Here is a 19,683-nt window from a genome sequence, read left to right on the forward strand (position 1 = left end):
TTTTGAAGTAAAATTTTATGTGATGTTAAACAATTAACAAATTTTCAACATGTATGGCAACTTTGGCAATTTAGAGTTAACCAATTAACAAGTGTTACTGTGGCATTTGTACAGTATTTGTCTTTTTTGTGCATATGTTGTAATTTAGCCCTGTTGAGCCAGTTCATCAATATTTAGTGGAAAATACGAAAAAATAAAAAAACCCTGGCACTTTTACCATTTGAATTGAATTGTGGAATGCCAGAATGTTACATGATTAAAAAAAACATTTCTGAATAGTTACATATTCAAAACTGCTAATTGTATGTGATTCTAGAACAAAGTAATCAGTAAAGAGTCTTGTTCAAAATGAGTGTGTTTTTCTTGTATCTGTTCTTTGTGTGTCCCGGAGATAAATTCCTCAAGGCCTTTTCAGACAGCAAAGCCATGTGTTTAGCTCAGTGGGTTGGGGAAAGAGAGGTTTTGCTTGTACTGTGCCTTCATTTTTTTTAGGAAAAATATATCGTGTTGAAATGCTAATCTCATAATAGGAGACACTGCTACTGCTTAAATTCTGCGATGAATAAGCACCTTTACATTGGAACTAAAGTCTTTGCTATTACTGTTTGGTCTGGTTGTGTCCCTTATAAATTATGCCTCAGATCCATTTTAATTTGTAGTGTGGGACACGTAGTCATTGATTTTTCTTAAAAGATCAATTCTTAGGAAGGTTCACATGGTCAAAGAGAAACCTGATATCATTCAGGAAGCATTCCCCCTTTGTGAAGTTTTAAGATTTTTGAATATTTAATTTCCATTAGTGTATATAATACATTAATTCAAATTAAAGCAAATAAAATGTGCCTATTTTTTCTAGCTCCAAAATTTGGGGATCAACCCAGCCAACATCGGTTTCAGCACCCTGACGATGGAGTCTGATAAATTCATCTGTATCCGGGAGAAGGTCGGAGAACAGGCACAGGTGGTGATCATCGACATGGCGGACCCAAACACCCCCATCCGCAGGCCCATCTCTGCAGATAGCGCCATCATGAACCCTGCGAGCAAAGTCATTGCACTTAAAGGTAGGAGATACAAATTATTAGTTCCAGGGATACTCATGTGAACCTAATTGTAATGACTGCATTTTTAGCCCAACTGAATCGTACTGATCCAATCCATTGTTGTTTAAACTAAAAAATAAGTGTGTTGTGTTGTTAGCTTCATTCATTCACCCAGAGTTCCTTTTTAGTTTAAATTAAGCTAGACCAATTTCTGTAGCAAGTGTTTTTTGTATTTTCCTCATTATAGGCTACATCTTAGCATACAGTAACATATGTTGTGTATTTTCTGTCATGCAGCCATAATTGCTTTGTCTTTTTGTTTTGTTTCCTTTTTTGTTGCTGCTTTCTCATGTGTATGCAGACGGTGAGTTAACATTTTGGTACAATGATTTGTGAAAGTTATAATCCTGTTTCTAAAATGAACATTATGTAAAGTTGTTTGGCCTCATTGCTTAACCTTGTGTAGGTGTTTCTAGAGCCTCCACTTCAAACCAGACAATTTTATCTGACTATTTGGGGAAAAAGTATTTATATTTTTATGAAATGAACATAAAACAAAAAAAAATCTTAATATTTTCTAAACTGAATTGTAGTGAATGTGTTGAGAACAACGGCAGTTTCAAATTCAACAATATTGCTGTTGTAAATACAGGAGCGGCGTGCCTCAAGGTTCGGACTTAGGCCCCATGCAAATTCAAGCCATGATAAAGCAATGTAAAGCAAACATGTCCTGGCATCTCTCTGATATTGTTTACATAGATAAAGACTGTTTAGCCAACAATGTACCATAATTAACCCACTTTGGCTAAACAGGATTTAACTTTCACAACATTCATAGCTTGAATGTTCACATTATGTTGATTTCTATAGACATAAGTTTCTCTTTCTGGGGTTTGAAATATTGTTGGGCTTACATTTGCTTTTCTCTTTGTTTAATTTTAATGATTATAATGTAAGTGCTTGCCATATTAAGTCTTTTTCTCCACCCTCACTATGTAATCTTAACACCAAGCATCTCCATATAAATTTCAACTCCATCTAAATGAACCTGGGTAAAGGTAGCCTCATAGATTTATGGTGCTTGTGGTAGTTCATAGTCCATTAGGTTTTAAACACTATGCAGCTTGTGTTTAGGTAGCAACTCTGTGACTAACACGGTATCAGTTTCTTAGCTGATGTTTGAAAAAATATCTGTAGCTTTTTACTCTAAGCTCAGTGCCTGTGTAGAGTTGAAAGATTTGTCATGCTGTACAACTGGCTATTTTATAGTCATATATCCAATTCTTATGTTATTAATTGTAATTGCTACGACAACGTTAATGGGTGAGATGGAATAATAAATCAAATATTCTGTTTGAACAAAGTTTATTTGAAGCATCAAACCAGTTTGCTTTGCCTTTTCAATAGAGGACAAAAGAGCAGTGAATGAGCCAGAACAGTCACTGTCGCAGTTTAAAATTAGATTAGCTTTTAATCGATTGCTTGTTTGTGGCTACAGACCATTTTATTAGCTTATTTTGGGTTCACAATATATCCTGTATGAATCAAATTTCCTGAGAAATATTTTAACCAAGTAATCTTGACTTGCTTGGTCCTGCTTCTGGCCTTTGTTCACACTGCATATAAACAGATATGAACCAATTAATTAAGGTCTTAAGTTGAGCTTAGTTGGAATGGCACTCTGTATTAAGTTATATTTATGAAAGCAGGATTTTAACTCCTTGACGTATTTATTGTTATGTTAAGATATTGTTGTTGTTTTCTGTTAAGTATATTTAGGACTATAGTGCTGTTTCTTGCACTCTTGTTATGTTGAGACAATCTTGAATGTGGATTCAAATCCCTTCTATCCCTTTTTCATTTTCCAGTGCTCTGGCTCCCACATTTGTCATGTGTTTTGGGTGTTAGGTTGTATTATGGGAATCTATCCACACAGGCCTGAAACGTGGTGTCGTCAGGTTTCATAATCATTATAAATAGTCATTTATGCTTCTGTCAATGCACTAGACTAAATTATGACCTCTCCAGTAATCAGCTTCACAGCATCCTGCAATCTTAGACTAGTTCTACTTAGAATTTAAAGTCGACATGAAAATTCACCCAGTCTATTTTCCAAATGCATGTTATTGATCTTAGTGTGAATGATTAATGCATGTATATGTTTCTTCTTATTTTTGTAACCTTGACCAAACTCAATCTTTCTGTGAAAACTACAGGCTTACCTCTGACAAATGCAGCACTTTTCCAATCATAGGCCACTTAACCCGTCTTTTCAAGCTGGCATTCAGATCTTCCTCCATTTTTAAGTGTAACAGCCACATCTCAAAATCCAATTAACAACCGACAGGTAGAACCTGTCCCTGCCCTACTTTTTTTTTTCTCTCACTTTTTTCGATAATCCTCGTCTCTCAGATGTATATCATAATATGGAAGAAACAATCTGTCACCACTTCTGTTTCATTGCGACTTAAATAATGCCAGCACAGAGAAAATAAGTTTGACCAGAAAGCTGTTTGAAGTCAAGACATTGGCATTTAATTCCTTAATACACATTTTTGTGTGTGTGTGATTTCATTTGTGTACGTTTTATTAAAAAACAAAAAAAAACGTGTCTTAAGTTTCTGAATAAAATATTATAGCTTGCTTTTTCTGTGAAACATTTTTCATTTTCTGCTGATGTCTAAGTCGCAGAGGCTGGGGAAACATTAACCAATCCCGATATTTAGGCATTATTTTGGGCTGCTTTTGTACATAAAAGCATGCTAATAGTTTATGCAATAATTTAATGTGTTAATGTGAAGGTTACTAAAATAATAGCAAATAGTGATCAATTTGGAGTGGAGGAATCTATAACGTTTGGGTGAACTTGACTATCAGCCTCCACATCCTGGTAAAATGGCCTCCTCGAAAGCTGGTACAAAAATCATGTTGGAAAAGTAAAAACGGGTGCATTTCATGTTGACTTTAGAAACTTGTGTTATTGTGCAATCCTTGTCCTGATTGTAGTGATAAGCCAAATTCAGATTAACTGGGGCCTGAAGGAAGTAATTAGATTAGTGCTTTCATAAATTATCGGTTGGAAGTTAATCAGGTGAGTTGCCGCCAAGTTTTCTTTTCCCATAACACACATTATTCGCAAGTCACGGTGTACAGTCTTGTACAAGCCTTGTGCTAAGATGAAATCAGTCTCTGATGTTTAATTTCAGTTGCTTAATTTTGTTCCTTTAACAAATTCTCTCTACACTCGCTTTGATTGCTTTGCTTCATTTGTCTTAACTGCTGAATGAGCTATCATGGTGGGCTTGCCTGATGCATTTCCAGCCATGATTGACAATATTTCTGCCCTGATATCTTTGTAATCTAATTCAATTGTTTAGTGTGAAAATATAAAATGTTTTTTTTTTTTTTTTCGTGGTGTTTCTCCTCTTTATTTCTCCCAGCTGCCAAAACCCTTCAGATCTTTAACATCGAGATGAAAAGTAAGATGAAAGCGCACACCATGACTGATGATGTCACTTTCTGGAAGTGGATCTCTCTTAACACCATTGCCCTGGTGACTGATAACGCTGTCTATCATTGGAGCATGGAGGGAGACTCTCAGCCGGTCAAAGTGTTCGACAGACATTCCAGCCTGGCAGGCTGTCAAATCATCAACTACCGCACCGATGCCAAGCAGAAGTGGCTGCTGCTAATTGGCATTTCTGCTCAGGTGTCATAATCACTTTAAATAATCATTCTGAATTTTTGGTCTACAATTACACACATTTTGCTCTTGTTCTGCACATGATCAAGTCATTTTTGTTATTTCTTGCTTTTATCATTTCTTCTTCATTTACATTTTTTCCTGTACCTTATTTCCTTTATTATTGATTCTATATCTATTAGTAGTAGTTGTAGTATTTTATTTCCTTATTTTTTCTCTCTTCCTTTCAGTCAAATGTTGAATACTGAATCAAGGGTGTTTTTCAAATATCTAAAGTATTTTGTTTCTTGTTACAGCAAAACCGAGTTGTTGGTGCCATGCAGCTATACTCAGTTGAAAGGAAGGTGTCACAGCCTATCGAGGGTCATGCCGCTGGCTTTGGACAGTTCAAAATGGAGGGAAATGCAGAAGAATCCACTCTCTTCTGTTTTGCTGTGCGAGGTCAGGCAGGAGGAAAGGTGTGTTTCCAGATGTATTTATCACTTTTAATTGCATTAACTAGAAATATTTTCTTCAGCAAAGAGATATAAACTTTAAGTATCCCTAACACCGTTGTCTAAGAAAGAGAGGAAGTGGTCTGGGCTGATTTTTTTGGGTGTAAACTACAGTTTTTGAGGAAGAGGTCATTTAGCTTGCTAGTTTTAGTTTCAGATGTTTTTTTCTTTTTTTAATATTCTCCAGCGCTAATTATTGATGATCACTTAATTTGTCACTTATACTAGCATTATTTTGTGTGTATTACTACAAAACATAAAATTAACTAAAGAATTTATTATGCAGCTTCACATTATTGAAGTGGGGACGCCACCAACAGGCAACCAGCCATTCCCAAAGAAAGCTGTGGACGTGTTCTTCCCTCCAGAAGCACAGAATGACTTCCCCGTTGCCATGCAGGTATGTGGTTTCTTGGAACGTTTTCCAGTGAAATAGGCATTACTTTGTTTCTTCCTTCCTCCTTTACTGGATGTCCATTCTTTTTCAAATAAATGCTGCTCTTCTGAACTTTAATATTCCTCAAAGAATCCTGAAAAAAATCATATTAAGCAGCACAACTGTTTTCAACATAGATAAAAACAAGAAATGTTTTTTGAGCACCAAATCAGCATATTATAATGATTTTTGAAGGATCATGTGTCAGGAATAATGGCTTCTGAGCCATAAATTACATTATATAAAATATTCAAATATAATTTTTTTAATCATACTGATATTTCATAATATTACTGTTTACTGTATTTTTTATTAAATAAATGCAGAAAAAAAACACAAAAATATTACCAACTTTTCAACACTAATATAAATTCATCCAGATTTGAACTGACCATCTTGGAACATATTTCTCATCACACAGATTAGCTCCAAACAGGACGTCGTATTTCTCATCACTAAATACGGTTACATTCATCTGTATGACCTGGAGACGGGTACCTGCATCTACATGAACAGAATCAGCGGAGAGACCATTTTTGTGACAGCACCCCACGAAGCCACATCTGGAATCATCGGCGTAAACAGGAAAGGGCAGGTACATGCTGAACATTAATTTAAAATGAACCCAAGTGGTATAAATGACATGTGAATTAAAGTGAGCAATGATAAAAGTGCCACAATGTTTACAATTTCCTGGGAAATCAACCTTCAAATGGCTTACTTTTAATTGTCTCTGCATATTAAGCTGGGTTAGGAGGAAGTATATTAACTCTGAAAAAAAATTACATCCATCTGTAATGAGTGTCAGTTTTTCACATTTTTAGCAGCTGTGTCACTTTGATCCTGCACCGCAGAGCTCTATGTGTGTGTGTTGGTCGGATCTACGTTCTGTCACAGGGAATCTTAAGGAGGACACAACAGAACTCAGCTGATTACCCCAGAGGCAGAACATTTAATACCCTCGTCTTACTGAGACATGGAAACCACCCATCCTCCCTCTGCAGAGTTCATCTTTTTTAAATTCCTCTCAGCATAGCTTAAAGCATCTCTCATCCTGAAATTTCCTCTTGAACTTAGAGATCAAGACTACCATAGTCAATATAAGCATCATGATGCATAGATAATGTCAAAGTGGGATACATTGCTGCTGGATCTCAGAACGTTATAAATAAACAGGGGTTCAGTATCTCAGGTGAGTCGACGCTCCTGTCTGCTGGCTCTCTCTGTTCACAATGCTCCATTATGAGCTCGTTAATGGATCCCGTGAGCGTGTAAATTATTTTCCATTCATGCCGGAGAAAGTCTTGAATTATTTAGTGTGTGACAGAAAGCCAATCCAAACTGTGTCATGCTGAACCTGAAGAGCACTGTTTCCTTTGTCAATAATACAGAACCTCCAAGTCAGTCAACCAACAATGCCATGCACAACATCACAAAGGTGAAAGGCATAGCGTTAATGCATTGATTGTCTGTAGGGTTATTTGTGTTTTAGTTTGAGCATTACGTAATTGGGTTGCAATAAGCATGTCTGTTATTTAACATGTTGGTAGTAAGATTTAGTATATTATGGATGGACTGGTGTTAGAATAAATTTCATGTCTGAATATGATTTAAGTTTAGATAAAGGAAAAGGAATGCAGATCTCTCTTCCTGTTTCCGTTTCCCCTGCTCGTACTGGCATTCTCCATCTTCCTGTCCTCTGCACCAGTCAGCACTGGTGGGTGATGAAAAGTCAGGTTCTAACCAGCTGCGTCTGCACTCGTGAGCGTAGTGACCTTGAGAGAGAGCCTTCACTGAAAATAGCTGCGGAGAATGCACGAGGGAGACGGACTGAGAGAGAAAAAAAGTGTCAGTTATCATGTGATCTTGCCCGTGGGAGGCATTGACTGGTGTCCTAAATCCTTTCACGTTAGCAGAGGCAGAACCTGACTGCCAATCACAGTGCGCGTAGGCAGAGTGCATCATCAGCTTCTGTGACATCACACTTTGCCCTCCCTTTTTTCTTTGATCGGGCCTACTATACTGCTGTAACATGACTCTCAATAAGTTAAATGTCTGGTGTATTAGTAGTAGACAGCTCATATAGACTTTTAAAAAATCTGTTTTTATGTAACAGAACCACTACACAGTATATTATGTTAACATATATAAATTGCACACAAGTTTTGTTCTTGTTTTATGGCAAAAACATTTTGGCATAATAAACAAATAGATAAAAAAAAAAAAAAAAAAGCAGATGCATATCATTGTTGCACATTAATAATAATAATAATAAATTATTATAATTAGTTATGCACTAATAATAGTAATACTATTAATTTAGTAGTAATAATTTATTAAATTATGAGTTTTAATAATGTATCTATTTGTTAATAGTTAATCTGTTTATTGTTATAAACTAAAAATAATACAATTAAAACGTGGTTCTGCTTTTTAACATAAATACATTTACATAACATAAGCAATTTATCATGGATGGATAAAAGTTAAATTATTAACAATAATAATTTTATTTATTATTATAGTTATTATTGCTGTCATGGTTAATAGCAATATCCAGATTATTTAGAAATTATTTTTGTACACTTTTTAATCTAAATTGTTGCATTATTTTTATTATTTAGAGTTTTGCCACGCTGCCTAAAAATGCATTTTTCATTTGAGAATGAAAATGATATATTGCAAACTTATATGAAATATTATATAGCATTATTTATTATTTTTATTTAGGATGGGTATTATCTTGTAAGACTGATAGCACAGAGACTGGGATGTGCTCTGTGCAGATGTTTGTGTTTGGGGTCCTCATCAGGAGTGACTCATTATTACTATCATCATCTCCTCAAGCATTGGGCTTTTATTGGCGTCAATGCAGCGTTCTTCCCCCATGGACCACTGCAGCTTCTCTCTCTCTCTCACTCTCACACTCACACTCACACTCACACTCACACTCACACACTCACACGCATGTAATCTCCCGTTCACTTGCCCTCTCCTTTTCTTTCTCTCTCACTGCCCCTTTGTGGAGGAAAGCTGATAGACACAATGAGCTGCTCTATTTTTACTCCTCTATTTAGTGTCTCTGCCTTCCTCCATCTCTGGGCGAGCTGACCCATATTGCTGAGGGTGGGGCGTGAGGGTTTAAGCAGAGAGTGATGCTCATCCATGCAGAATAACGTCTGTGACTTTGACCTGCTGATGCCGATCTAGAACACAGTAGCGTACAAACACTTATAACCTGCACTTACAGCAGAGATACAGAAATTTACAGTCTGAACTTGGTTGCAAGCAGTTAAAATGGTTCCAGACTGGGGGGAAACATTTTAATCTTTGTTATTTATAATAAACTGGCCTCACTTGTCCAGTCTAATCTGTGTTCACACAAGTTAAGCATCATAAATCTGTTTTATTGGTTTGTGGATGTCAGTGTTTCCTAGTAGCTGAGGAAATCGTCCTTCCAGGCTTCAATATGTTCTGTACCTCCAGAGAAATATTGCAGAACATTGTGCTTTGGCGGCTTCAGCTTGTGTCTCTTGGCCAAACATCTACAGTAATTATGTCAAACTTTAATCATCTCTCAAACAACCTCTTGGCTGGTCTGTAATTCCTAGAGGTCTCATTAGTACCATTTTATTGGAAATAAAGATACAAGATGTATGGTCAAAGCAGTGACATCTTGGTTGAAAGGGGACACCTTTTACGTCTCACTGCACTCCTGCATCTGATCATGTTACATACTAGAGGCAAGCATTAGTATGCACCTTAACTTCAGTGTGAGGACGTCAGCTGATACGAGGTGTTATATTTTCTCATTAGGAGTCATTGATATTATGTAACCGATCACTGTGCCGTGTGTGATGGATGTTCCAGCTGCTTTTATGCAGGTAAAAGGGACCAAGAAAACTACCAAGGGAATTTTCTATTTGTACCTCCTTCCTGCGAAGAAGCTAAATTACATTAAAGCTCTGCAGAGAAATTTTGAGAAAAGAAGAGCAATCAATGAAAACATTTTACTATTATTAGTAGTAGTGGTAATATTAGTATCTATATTAACAAATAGATAAAGTATTAACAACAAAAATTGTAATAATAAAAACGACAGCAGCAATAATATTATGGTAATTTAAAGGGTTAGTTCACCCCAAAAATGTACATTTACTGTTAATTTACTTATCCTCAGGCCATGTGAGATGTAGGTGACTTTTTTTTCTTCAGTGGAACAATAAAGAAGATTTTTAGCTGAAACCAATGTCCTTCGTAATTGTGATATACTGCACATCTCTGGCTGCCTGTTTTTGTGAGTCAAAAAAACATATGCAGGCAAGACCAAATTAATAGCCATGGCTTCTGACAATACATTGAAGTCTTATGAAGCAAAACAATCCGTCTGTGCAAGGAAATGAAAATTTACATCATTACTACCTTTAATCCACTGCCTGGACAAACAGTTCTCAGCACGCTCACGACTGTCTGTAGCACAAACTTCCTGTCACATAATAATGTAAGCGTGGACACATACTCAAACATAAGCTGAAGCTGTTTGTTAACAATGGAGAGTGAGGACTCTGTGTAAAGCTCACAATGGAAAAGTTACAGTGGATGATGAATTTTAAGCACAGCCCTACTTGTTAAGAGAAATGACCAAGAACACATTTCTCAGTATGTTTAATTCAAAAATCTCACTGTACGTGTGTTAGTTCATTCTCCTCTCTTTTTTGATCTGGCTCTCTTTATGTAATAGAAATGTACTCTGAAAGATTAAATGTCTCATCTTGTCTGACCTTCCTGTTCGACGGCCTGAAGGTAAATTACTAAATGCAAACATAAATCTTAAACTTTATCACTTCATTTTGTGTGTGTTTTGTAGGTGTTGTCAGTGTGTGTTGAGGAGGAAAACATCATCCAGTACATCACCAATGTGCTGCAGAATCCAGACCTGGCTTTACGGATGGCGGTCCGAAATAATCTGGCTGGAGCCGAGGAGCTGTTTGCCCGCAAGTTTAACAACCTCTTTGCCGCAGGAAACTACTCCGAGGCAGCTAAAGTGTCTGCTAATGCTCCAAAGGTGAGTAGGGCTGAATATTCTTGTAATATGACGTTTAATAATAACATAACATTATAAATTAATTAGATTAATTTATTATAATTAATTTAAACGAAGCACTTTTTAATAATAATTATGTTTTATTATAATAAACATTTTAGTATTATTATATAATACTTCTCTTCTTGTTTATCTCAGGGTATCCTGCGCACTCCTGACACCATCCGTCGGTTCCAGGGCGTCCCGGCTCAGCCCGGCCAGACATCCCCACTCCTGCAGTATTTCGGGATCCTGCTGGACCAGGGCCAGCTCAACAAGTTTGAGTCTCTGGAGCTGTGCAGACCCGTCCTTCAGCAGGGCCGCAAACAGCTTCTGGAGAAATGGCTGAAGGAGGACAAGGTATGTGGAGGAGGTCACAGGGGAGTGGGTGTGTGTGATCTCCACACACACCCACAAGAGCCTCTTCCTCTGTATGCATGTGTGTGTTTGTGCGAGAGGCTCAGGGAACAGGGTGTGCTCTTCGCATTTAATTTTTTTTTTTCTTTTCACAAACAGAAAGAATGCCTCCATATTTTTGTGACAAAGAAGAGGTCTGTGTGAAAACAGACTGTGTGGATTGTGAGAACGACAGTGTTTGTGTGTGAATGTGTGTGTCTGTTATCTAAGATGTTTGCTTTAGATGTGATGTCATGTGTTTGTTATGTGGGGCGAAGGGGTGTTTGAGTTTATTCCTTCTAAAGCACAGAGGAAAGTCTTAGGTTTCATTCCAGTCTGTTTTTTACAATCTGCACTTAATATAACTGAAATAAAATCTTCTTTCTCATAGCCTTAACAAGTTACATCTCTCGACTTGGTTTGTTGATTGAACTGACATGATTTGCTGTTCCACAAGCATGATTTATTTAGAGAGTTGAGGACCATGATGCTATGCTCAGTCCTGAAATATTCTGAACGGAAAAATACAAAGAGCACTATACCAAATAAAGATTTCCTTGTATTCATTTCAACCTTACAATTGGACCCTCACAACTATTTAAAAAATTTGGGGTCAGTGTTTTTTCTTTTTATAATTTTTTTCTTTTATTCAACAAGGATGCATTAAATTGACCAACAATTACAGTAAAAAAAAACTTTCATAATGTTACAATTGATTTATATTTGAAATAAATGCTTTTTAACAATCGATTCATCAGATAATCCTGAAACAAAATGTTTCCAGTGCTCCAACACAACTGCTTTTTATCATTGATGATGATATTCTATTTAATGTTATTTGAACACCAAATCAGTATATTAGAATGATTTCTAAAGGATCATGTGATATTGAAGACTGGATTTGTGGCACGCTTTTTTTGTGAATCATTTTGTCAAAAGAACCGATTCTTAAGAATCAAATGACTTTGAATTAACACTGCATTCTTAAATTGTATTTAACCTTAATTGTAAATTTATTTTGTTTCTCTTCAGCTTGAATGCTCAGAGGAGTTGGGCGACTTGGTGAAGTCTGTGGACCCCACTCTTGCTCTTAGTGTCTACCTAAGGGCTAACGTACCCAACAAAGTCATTCAGTGTTTCGCAGAAACCGGCCAGTTCCCCAAGATTGTCCTGTATGCCAAAAAGGTATGACTGATCAGTCAATGTTAAGGTTAAAAAGTATTGAATGAATTATAATAGACATATGGACTCCAATAAAAACATACTCATTCCTCATTTGGTGTTTATAGGTGGGCTACACTCCAGACTGGATCTTCCTGCTGAGGAACGTGATGCGGATCAGTCCGGATCAGGGTCTGCAGTTTGCTCAGATGCTCGTTCAGGATGAGGAACCGCTGGCTGACATCACACAGGTCAGGAACAGAGGAGGAGAGGAGAAGAAAGGAGTGGGAGGTTGAGAAGAAAGACTTCAAATGATTTAGAGAGAAACCATGTGACCCAGAGGCTGTTAAGACTCATTTAAGGAGCTCAGAAAGACGTTCACTGAAAAATTTGTTTTTCTCCCAGATCGTTGATGTGTTTATGGAGTATAACCTGGTCCAGCAGTGCACGTCCTTCCTTTTGGATGCTCTGAAAAACAACCGCCCATCAGAAGGTCCACTGCAGACCCGTCTGCTGGAAATGAACTTGATGCATGCGCCACAGGTACACACTGCACACTGAAAAGCATCTGGGTACACTTGCTGTCATGGTGTTAGACAATTTTCAAGCAAAACGGTCTCTTGCAGGTTGCAGATGCCATCCTAGGAAATCAGATGTTCACTAACTACGATCGTGCCCACATTGCCCAGCTGTGTGAGAAGGCAGGACTTCTGCAGAGAGCTTTAGAGCACTATACTGACCTGTACGACATCAAACGAGCCGTCGTACACACACACCTGCTCAACCCGGAGGTACCCAACAAGTTATTTTTTATCTTGCTGAGTTGAAGTGTGACCTTCTTTTTCATTCTGTCTCTCTTTGTTTTGCACTTTGTTAATGTCTGCAGTGGCTGGTGAACTTTTTTGGCGCTCTGTCAGTGGAGGACTCCGTGGAGTGTCTAAGAGCCATGCTGTCTGCTAACATCAGGCAGAACCTTCAGATCTGTGTCCAGGTGGCCTCCAAGTATCACGAGCAGCTGACTACCCAGGCCCTCACTGAGCTTTTCGAGTCTTTCAAGAGTTTTGAGGGTAAGAACAACTAGATTCCTCATGATTTATTAACCTGGTGTCACTGGAATGTTCAAACACTGACAACATGGGACAACCTGGAAATATCAGGGAATATTAAAACTTTATTTTTTTTAGACAAGAAAAGTCTGTTTTAAGTGATTTAACGAACAGATCAACAAATTTGTTAGCTAAAGCCAATAACCTTATCCAATAATCACAAACAACTGTAAAGTTCATAAAGTACATACAAAAACTAAAAGACTGAATGAAAAGGGTTGGATAAACACAACATTTTTCCTGCATATGAATCCCACTTATACATTGCCCATGAAGCTTCTTCTGATATATCTGGCAGGCCTAAGAATTCTGTTGAGAGACACTGCTAGAAAGTCATACTTGAGTGTATTTAAACTTGTAAGTTAACGCTCGTGGTCACTCTGCTGGTTGCCTTTCATAGTGCAGACACAATTTGACTGGTATCTTGGCTGTATAATGCCTCTGTTCTGTGCTAAGTAGGACAAAAGGTTTGGCAATCGGAGCAGGCAGCGGCACAATCCCACAATCCTTCAGGCTTTTCATATGACAGCAAAAGCAAGAGTGCTTTTGACAAGAAGCAACATTTTAATGGAAACGCAATGCTCATGCAAATGTAGCGGCCTAATCGATAATTTAAAGGGTCTGTGTACCCTGTCATCATTTATTCACCCTCATGTCGTCCCAAACCCATTTGACTTTCCTCTGTGGAACACAAAATATTGTAAAAGAACAAAAATCCCATTAAAGTATCATACAAAATCTGCATATATGAAACGTGTAGATCAAACCGTAACCACAATCAGACGTCTGCCCAATAACAGTCAAGCATCATTTGTTGTTCTGTGCTGGATGCAGGTCTGTTCTACTTTCTTGGCTCGATTGTGAACTTCAGCCAGGACCCAGAGGTGCATTTCAAATACATCCAGGCCGCATGCAAGACGGGCCAAATCAAAGAGGTGGAGCGGATCTGTCGGGAAAGCAACTGCTATGACCCTGAACTTGTCAAGAACTTTCTCAAGGTACTGCCAAGACTCTGTCAGCGAAACCCCTCGAAATGATCCATAGCTGACCGCATAAAGCACATTTATATTCTCTAGTTTCTCATCTGTTAAAACTTTCCATCTTTTTTCCTCATTACATTTCCTGTTTTGTTCTCTTCTACCGATCTGTCTTTTGTCATTTACATGCAAGCCTTTTGCAATTTCAGATGCAAGCGGACAAAATTGTAACTGATTTTTTTTACAAATATTTTTTTTGTTTGATCCTTCTCATTTTATGATAAAGGAATATTCTGGGTTTAATACAAGTTCTATTTGCTCTATTAACACCATTTGCGGCAATTGTCAATGTCAGTTATAACTGAAAAAGAAGAAATATGTAAAGGAATATTTAAACAGTTTCAAATTCAACACAAATTATGGTAAATACTGTTAAAATAAATATTAAATATGCATGTTTTGGAAACAAGCCACGAGATTGAAACCTTCATAATGATCTCAAATTAAGCTTTTAATAGCATTTGTGGCATCATGTTGATAAGCGCATTAAATAATTTTAACTCATCTTTACTTGTTTTATTTAAAGTGTTTTTATCTTTTTATTATTTTTAATTTATTATTTATTCATTATTATACAGACAAGGTTAGTAAGTGATTCCATCAAAATAGTCTCATGCTAAAACATCTAATTGCTTAATTGTAATAATTGCACAAAATCACTTGCTAGCCTTGTGTAAGTTAACTCAATATTCCAACTTCGTTTGATGACATAATGGCCACAGGAATTATGTCAGAAATGCATAACCAGAAATTCATCTACTTTGAAGGGTATTGCTAAGTCAAAAGAGTGATTTGGAAAATTCTCCAGCTCAAATAATAAACTGTTTTTACTGAACAATTCAACAAAAATACCAGCTTCAGATTTCTGCCTCTAAACCGTCCAGAACCCTGACCTGGTTTACATCCATTGGACATGTTTTACTGTGAAAGTAGAATAAGTAATAACAAAACAAAAAAAAGTACAAAAAAAAATGAAGGATGTTGAACTTATTTTATGTGGTAGTCTACATTGTTACAAATGCTATTAAAAGAGCTTGATTTATACTGGATTCAGTACATTGTTTTAGTGTCATTGAAAATGACTAAACGTATGCGCAATAAAACAGAACATTTAATATCTTGAAAGTTTATGGAAAAATCCCAAACGGGTTGTGTCCTCTCTTTATTAACAAATGATCACCATTTAGATCAGGCAACCATGTGCCAGTAGTTTTCTAGTTTAGGGAGTTGATCTCACTTTTTTTTTTTTATCCTGATGGCGGCTGTTGTTATCTCCTGTGCTTTACCCTGTACTTATGGGATGCTCAGGACTTGTATCAGGTAAATTAACCCTAAGTACTACAAGACTCTCTTTACTTTACTCCCTTCTTTTATCCTAGTGGTCAGTTGAAGGATTAATACTGGGATTGGTGTGTGCGGACACTATTACAGGGAGGTTTCGAAAAGCATTGACTGCTGGGAACAACCCTCTCTTGGCCTGAACTTGAAATCGTAGCAACCAGGCTGAGATCGAGTTTGTGGTTTTGTGGTAGTGTGTTGATGTGTGTTTGGCTGTGGTTGATTTGTGGTGACCATGTTCTGCAGAAATGGAAGCCTCGGGTCTTTTTCAGAATCTATTTCACCAGAATCAGACCTTATAAAGTTGACTTCACTGTTGGACTCTGCCAGCTTCAAAGGGTGGATCCGGAAAGCCAAGTTTTGTGGAATGATTTTGGGACTTGTTCAAGTTTAATATAGTCTTGTTTAAGGCTTCACTGCAAATGTTCAACCTCTGTAAATATCTGTAGACGTGCTTAATGTGTTGAAGGTTGTGGAGGTTGATTTGTGGCGTTTCTGTGGAGTGAATTGTGCAATCCCAGTTCATTAATCCTATATGTGTTGTAACTGTACTGTGTGGCACAAGAAGTTTTAAATGTTTTAGCCAGCAGGGGGAGTACTACTGCCACCTCAAAGTTTGACATGATTCAAGCCTTTCTTTTAACCACTAACCACACTATTCTTCAAAAAACATTTTGTGGACTACTCCGTTATCCTCGAATCATGTTTATAACATTCTCAATTTGTCATGGTTGAATTTTTTTCTTGTTTTTTTATTATATTAAACATTTTAAAAAAATTTTATTAGCTCTTTAAATTGTGAATTACTTGGTAGGTTTTTGTAAAACTAGTTTGTATTGCATTAATATTTTTTTAAAATGATGAATTACTAGATTTTTGTAGAACTACTCATTTTCAGTGATTTTTAGTAGTATTTATTTTTTAACAAAAACAGTCAAATCAGTTTCATAACCTTAAAACGGCTTTGTCATCCTTTGTAACGTTAAGTCTTATATTGAATAATTAATTAAATGTTTTTAATTAAAATTCATTTTAGAATTTACTCTTAAACTTGAAAAATCTTTAAAGTTTAAAAAGTCTTTTGCAGATTTGACTGTATTATTGAACAAATGACTTCTGTGTCTGACATCTGATATTCTCTTCTCATTTCCCCATCGTTTGACTGACAGGAAGCTAAACTCACCGACCAGCTGCCTCTCATTATTGTGTGCGATCGCTTCGACTTCGTCCATGATCTTGTACTCTACCTGTATCGAAACAACCTCCAGAAATACATCGAAATCTATGTGCAAAAGGTGAGTAACCTTTACTTACCGTTCACATAGCCTCTGTAGTCAAGCAGTGAACAAACAGTAAATGATCATTTTTGTGTATATATAGGTGAACCCAAGCCGTCTGCCTGTGGTAATTGGAGGGCTCCTGGATGTTGACTGCTCCGAGGACGTCATCAAAAACTTGATCCTGGTTGTGCGGGGCCAGTTTTCCACCGATGAGCTGGTGGCAGAAGTGGAGAAGAGAAACAGGTATAAACTTTGCATCCAAATGTCAATATCAAACCAGGAGTTATTAAATCAAAGCACTTGGGACGATGATGTTATGCTATCTTGGATTCAAAACTACTACAGGATGCTTCTGTTTATTTTAGGTGATGTTTAATCATTTGTTTGTGTACATCATGAGAGTTTCCAGATGAAACTTTGATTGCACAAGTAAACAAAGAACACAAACAGCAGTAGCTCTTCTGATTGTTTAACAACAGCGCTAGCAGTTGCAATATGCTATATAGTCATTTTTGTGGGGGGAAAATTACGGATTTTGGAAAAACATAAAAGGTAACTAAACATAAACAGCTTTAGATATTAATGTCTTTCTTTAAATGTCTGTCTTCTGCAGACTGAAGCTGTTGTTGCCGTGGCTGGAGTCTCGTATCCACGAGGGCTGTGAGGAGCCAGCTACCCACAATGCCTTGGCCAAGATCTACATCGACAGCAACAACCACCCAGAACGCTTCCTGCGGGAAAACCCGTACTACGACAGCCGGGTGGTGGGGAAATACTGTGAGAAAAGAGACCCTCACCTGGCCTGTGTGGCCTATGAGAGAGGACAGTGTGACCAGGAACTCATCAACGTTAGTATGCTTGTCCATAAATAAGCTTTTTCATACCAAGTTTAGAGCAACCAACAACAATATTCAAATTTGAAAAATAAAATTAAAAATTAATATAAAATTTGTATCTTTTATTTTTCTTTACAGGTGTGCAATGAGAACTCGCTGTTCAAGAGTTTGTCCCGTTACCTGGTGCGCCGCAGAGACCCCGAGCTCTGGGCCAACGTGCTTTTGGAGACCAACCCCTTCAAGAGACCCCTTATTGACCAGGTACACACGTTACATTCATCTCTCACAAAATACAAACATGGATCATAGAGGACTTGAAAGTGCATATTTGTTATGTTTTATCAATTTCACATTAATATTAGATGAAATAGATGAGTGTTAACGACACTTGAATGCATTTGAATTTACAATTGCCGTCCGAGAATCATAATCTAAATTATCTTAGACAGCATAATTATTCTACCTTCTGATTTGAACAGTCTTTGGAAAGCATTCCTGTGAGCCCTTAATATTCTTCCTAGATAGGCTGACTAGGCTTTGTAACAGACGTCAAGAGTCAGTAAAAAAAAAAAAATGTTTATTCAACATTGATGCTTTAATTGATCAAAACAGACAGTTAAAACATCTTATAACAAAGTTTGTACGGGTGCTTGAATTTTAATGTAGTGTTTTCAAGGTTTAAAAAATGCTTAGATTTTGGATAAAGTGCTTGAAAATGCATCTGCATTGGCTTCATAATAATTAGCTTTCTTACTGAATAGTTAACCATTTTTTGCATGAAATAAGCTTAAAACAGCTCCGCTCCGCGTGTGTAACTGTAGTGTGATCTGCCGGTCTTTATTGGCGCACGCTGTCTGATGGAACAGAGTTGGAGATAAAAACATGCCAGGAGGTTGCTGCTTCAGTCAGCGGCTTGAAAATGACAAATACAAATTATGGTTAAAACGAGAACTAAATACTTGAGTAGCCTCCTGCTAAGTGTTTTTTCATGGAAGAGTCTGCACTTTCCAGCCATATAAAATGTAAAGTTAAACAAAAATGCCCCTGCTCAGTTAAACTAAATCTTTTAAGACTGTCGCGATTTAAAGTAAAATGTGAAAATGAATGAAAAGTGTTTATTACGTTTAGATCTGCTCACAATGCATCAGCGATGTCTTTATGCACGTTTTTTTCCCCAGCGTTGAACATAACAAATCACACTCACACAAGGGATTGAGGGCAGATTAGTCACCAGTGAGGAAAAATCTGCAAAACGCTACGGTTGTTCAGTTCAGCTCTCGAATACTGTCATCATAAACAACTGCACAGATATGATGTAAACAAGAAATTAATTTCACGGATTAGACAGTAATCATCCGTTTCAGTGATGGGGAATGTTTGTTGCTCGTATTCTGTATGTTTTAATCCCAAATTGAATAGCCATTTTGTTTTTCATGCTACTAAAATAACCATTATAATGAATGTCATGAATTTGACATTGTTTCCCACATACAAAAACGTTATCGACATTAAACGTCATTGTCACTTCAAATTTAAGGACATAAAAAGACTTATGTCTTAAACGGTACAAGAAAAGACTTTAATATAGTTTCAAGAAGACGGAAAGACAAGAATCATGATATGGCTTAAAGGGATACTCCAACTTATTTTTTATTTTGTTCTATTTATTGATTTATTTTTTGTTTTGTATCTCTCAACATTTTACAACAGTAGCCAGGTGGTGAAGACAAGAAAAAAGAAACTAAATTACAATGTCACTTGAAATCGCCG

General features: G+C 36.9%; 1 protein-coding gene across 1 annotated transcript in view; it reads left to right on the top strand.

The window, feature by feature from the left end:
- LOC306864481 (clathrin heavy chain 1-like) overlaps window positions 1-19,683 on the top strand; it is a 36,832-nt gene that overhangs the window by 7,914 nt on the left and 9,235 nt on the right. The window contains exons 2-18 of the mRNA XM_079408514.1: window positions 857-1,064; window positions 4,484-4,752; window positions 5,043-5,204; window positions 5,527-5,640; window positions 6,098-6,271; window positions 10,544-10,741; window positions 10,919-11,119; window positions 12,188-12,340; window positions 12,445-12,567; window positions 12,722-12,859; window positions 12,943-13,107; window positions 13,203-13,383; window positions 14,257-14,420; window positions 16,967-17,092; window positions 17,178-17,320; window positions 17,691-17,925; window positions 18,052-18,174. Coding sequence (XP_079264640.1) covers window positions 857-1,064; window positions 4,484-4,752; window positions 5,043-5,204; window positions 5,527-5,640; window positions 6,098-6,271; window positions 10,544-10,741; window positions 10,919-11,119; window positions 12,188-12,340; window positions 12,445-12,567; window positions 12,722-12,859; window positions 12,943-13,107; window positions 13,203-13,383; window positions 14,257-14,420; window positions 16,967-17,092; window positions 17,178-17,320; window positions 17,691-17,925; window positions 18,052-18,174 — 2,877 coding nt within the window. The remainder of the gene's footprint in view (window positions 1-856; window positions 1,065-4,483; window positions 4,753-5,042; window positions 5,205-5,526; window positions 5,641-6,097; window positions 6,272-10,543; window positions 10,742-10,918; window positions 11,120-12,187; window positions 12,341-12,444; window positions 12,568-12,721; window positions 12,860-12,942; window positions 13,108-13,202; window positions 13,384-14,256; window positions 14,421-16,966; window positions 17,093-17,177; window positions 17,321-17,690; window positions 17,926-18,051; window positions 18,175-19,683) is intronic.

This window comes from Barbus barbus, assembly GCF_936440315.1.
Source record: "Barbus barbus genome assembly, chromosome: 45".
Taxonomy (NCBI): domain Eukaryota; kingdom Metazoa; phylum Chordata; class Actinopteri; order Cypriniformes; family Cyprinidae; genus Barbus; species Barbus barbus.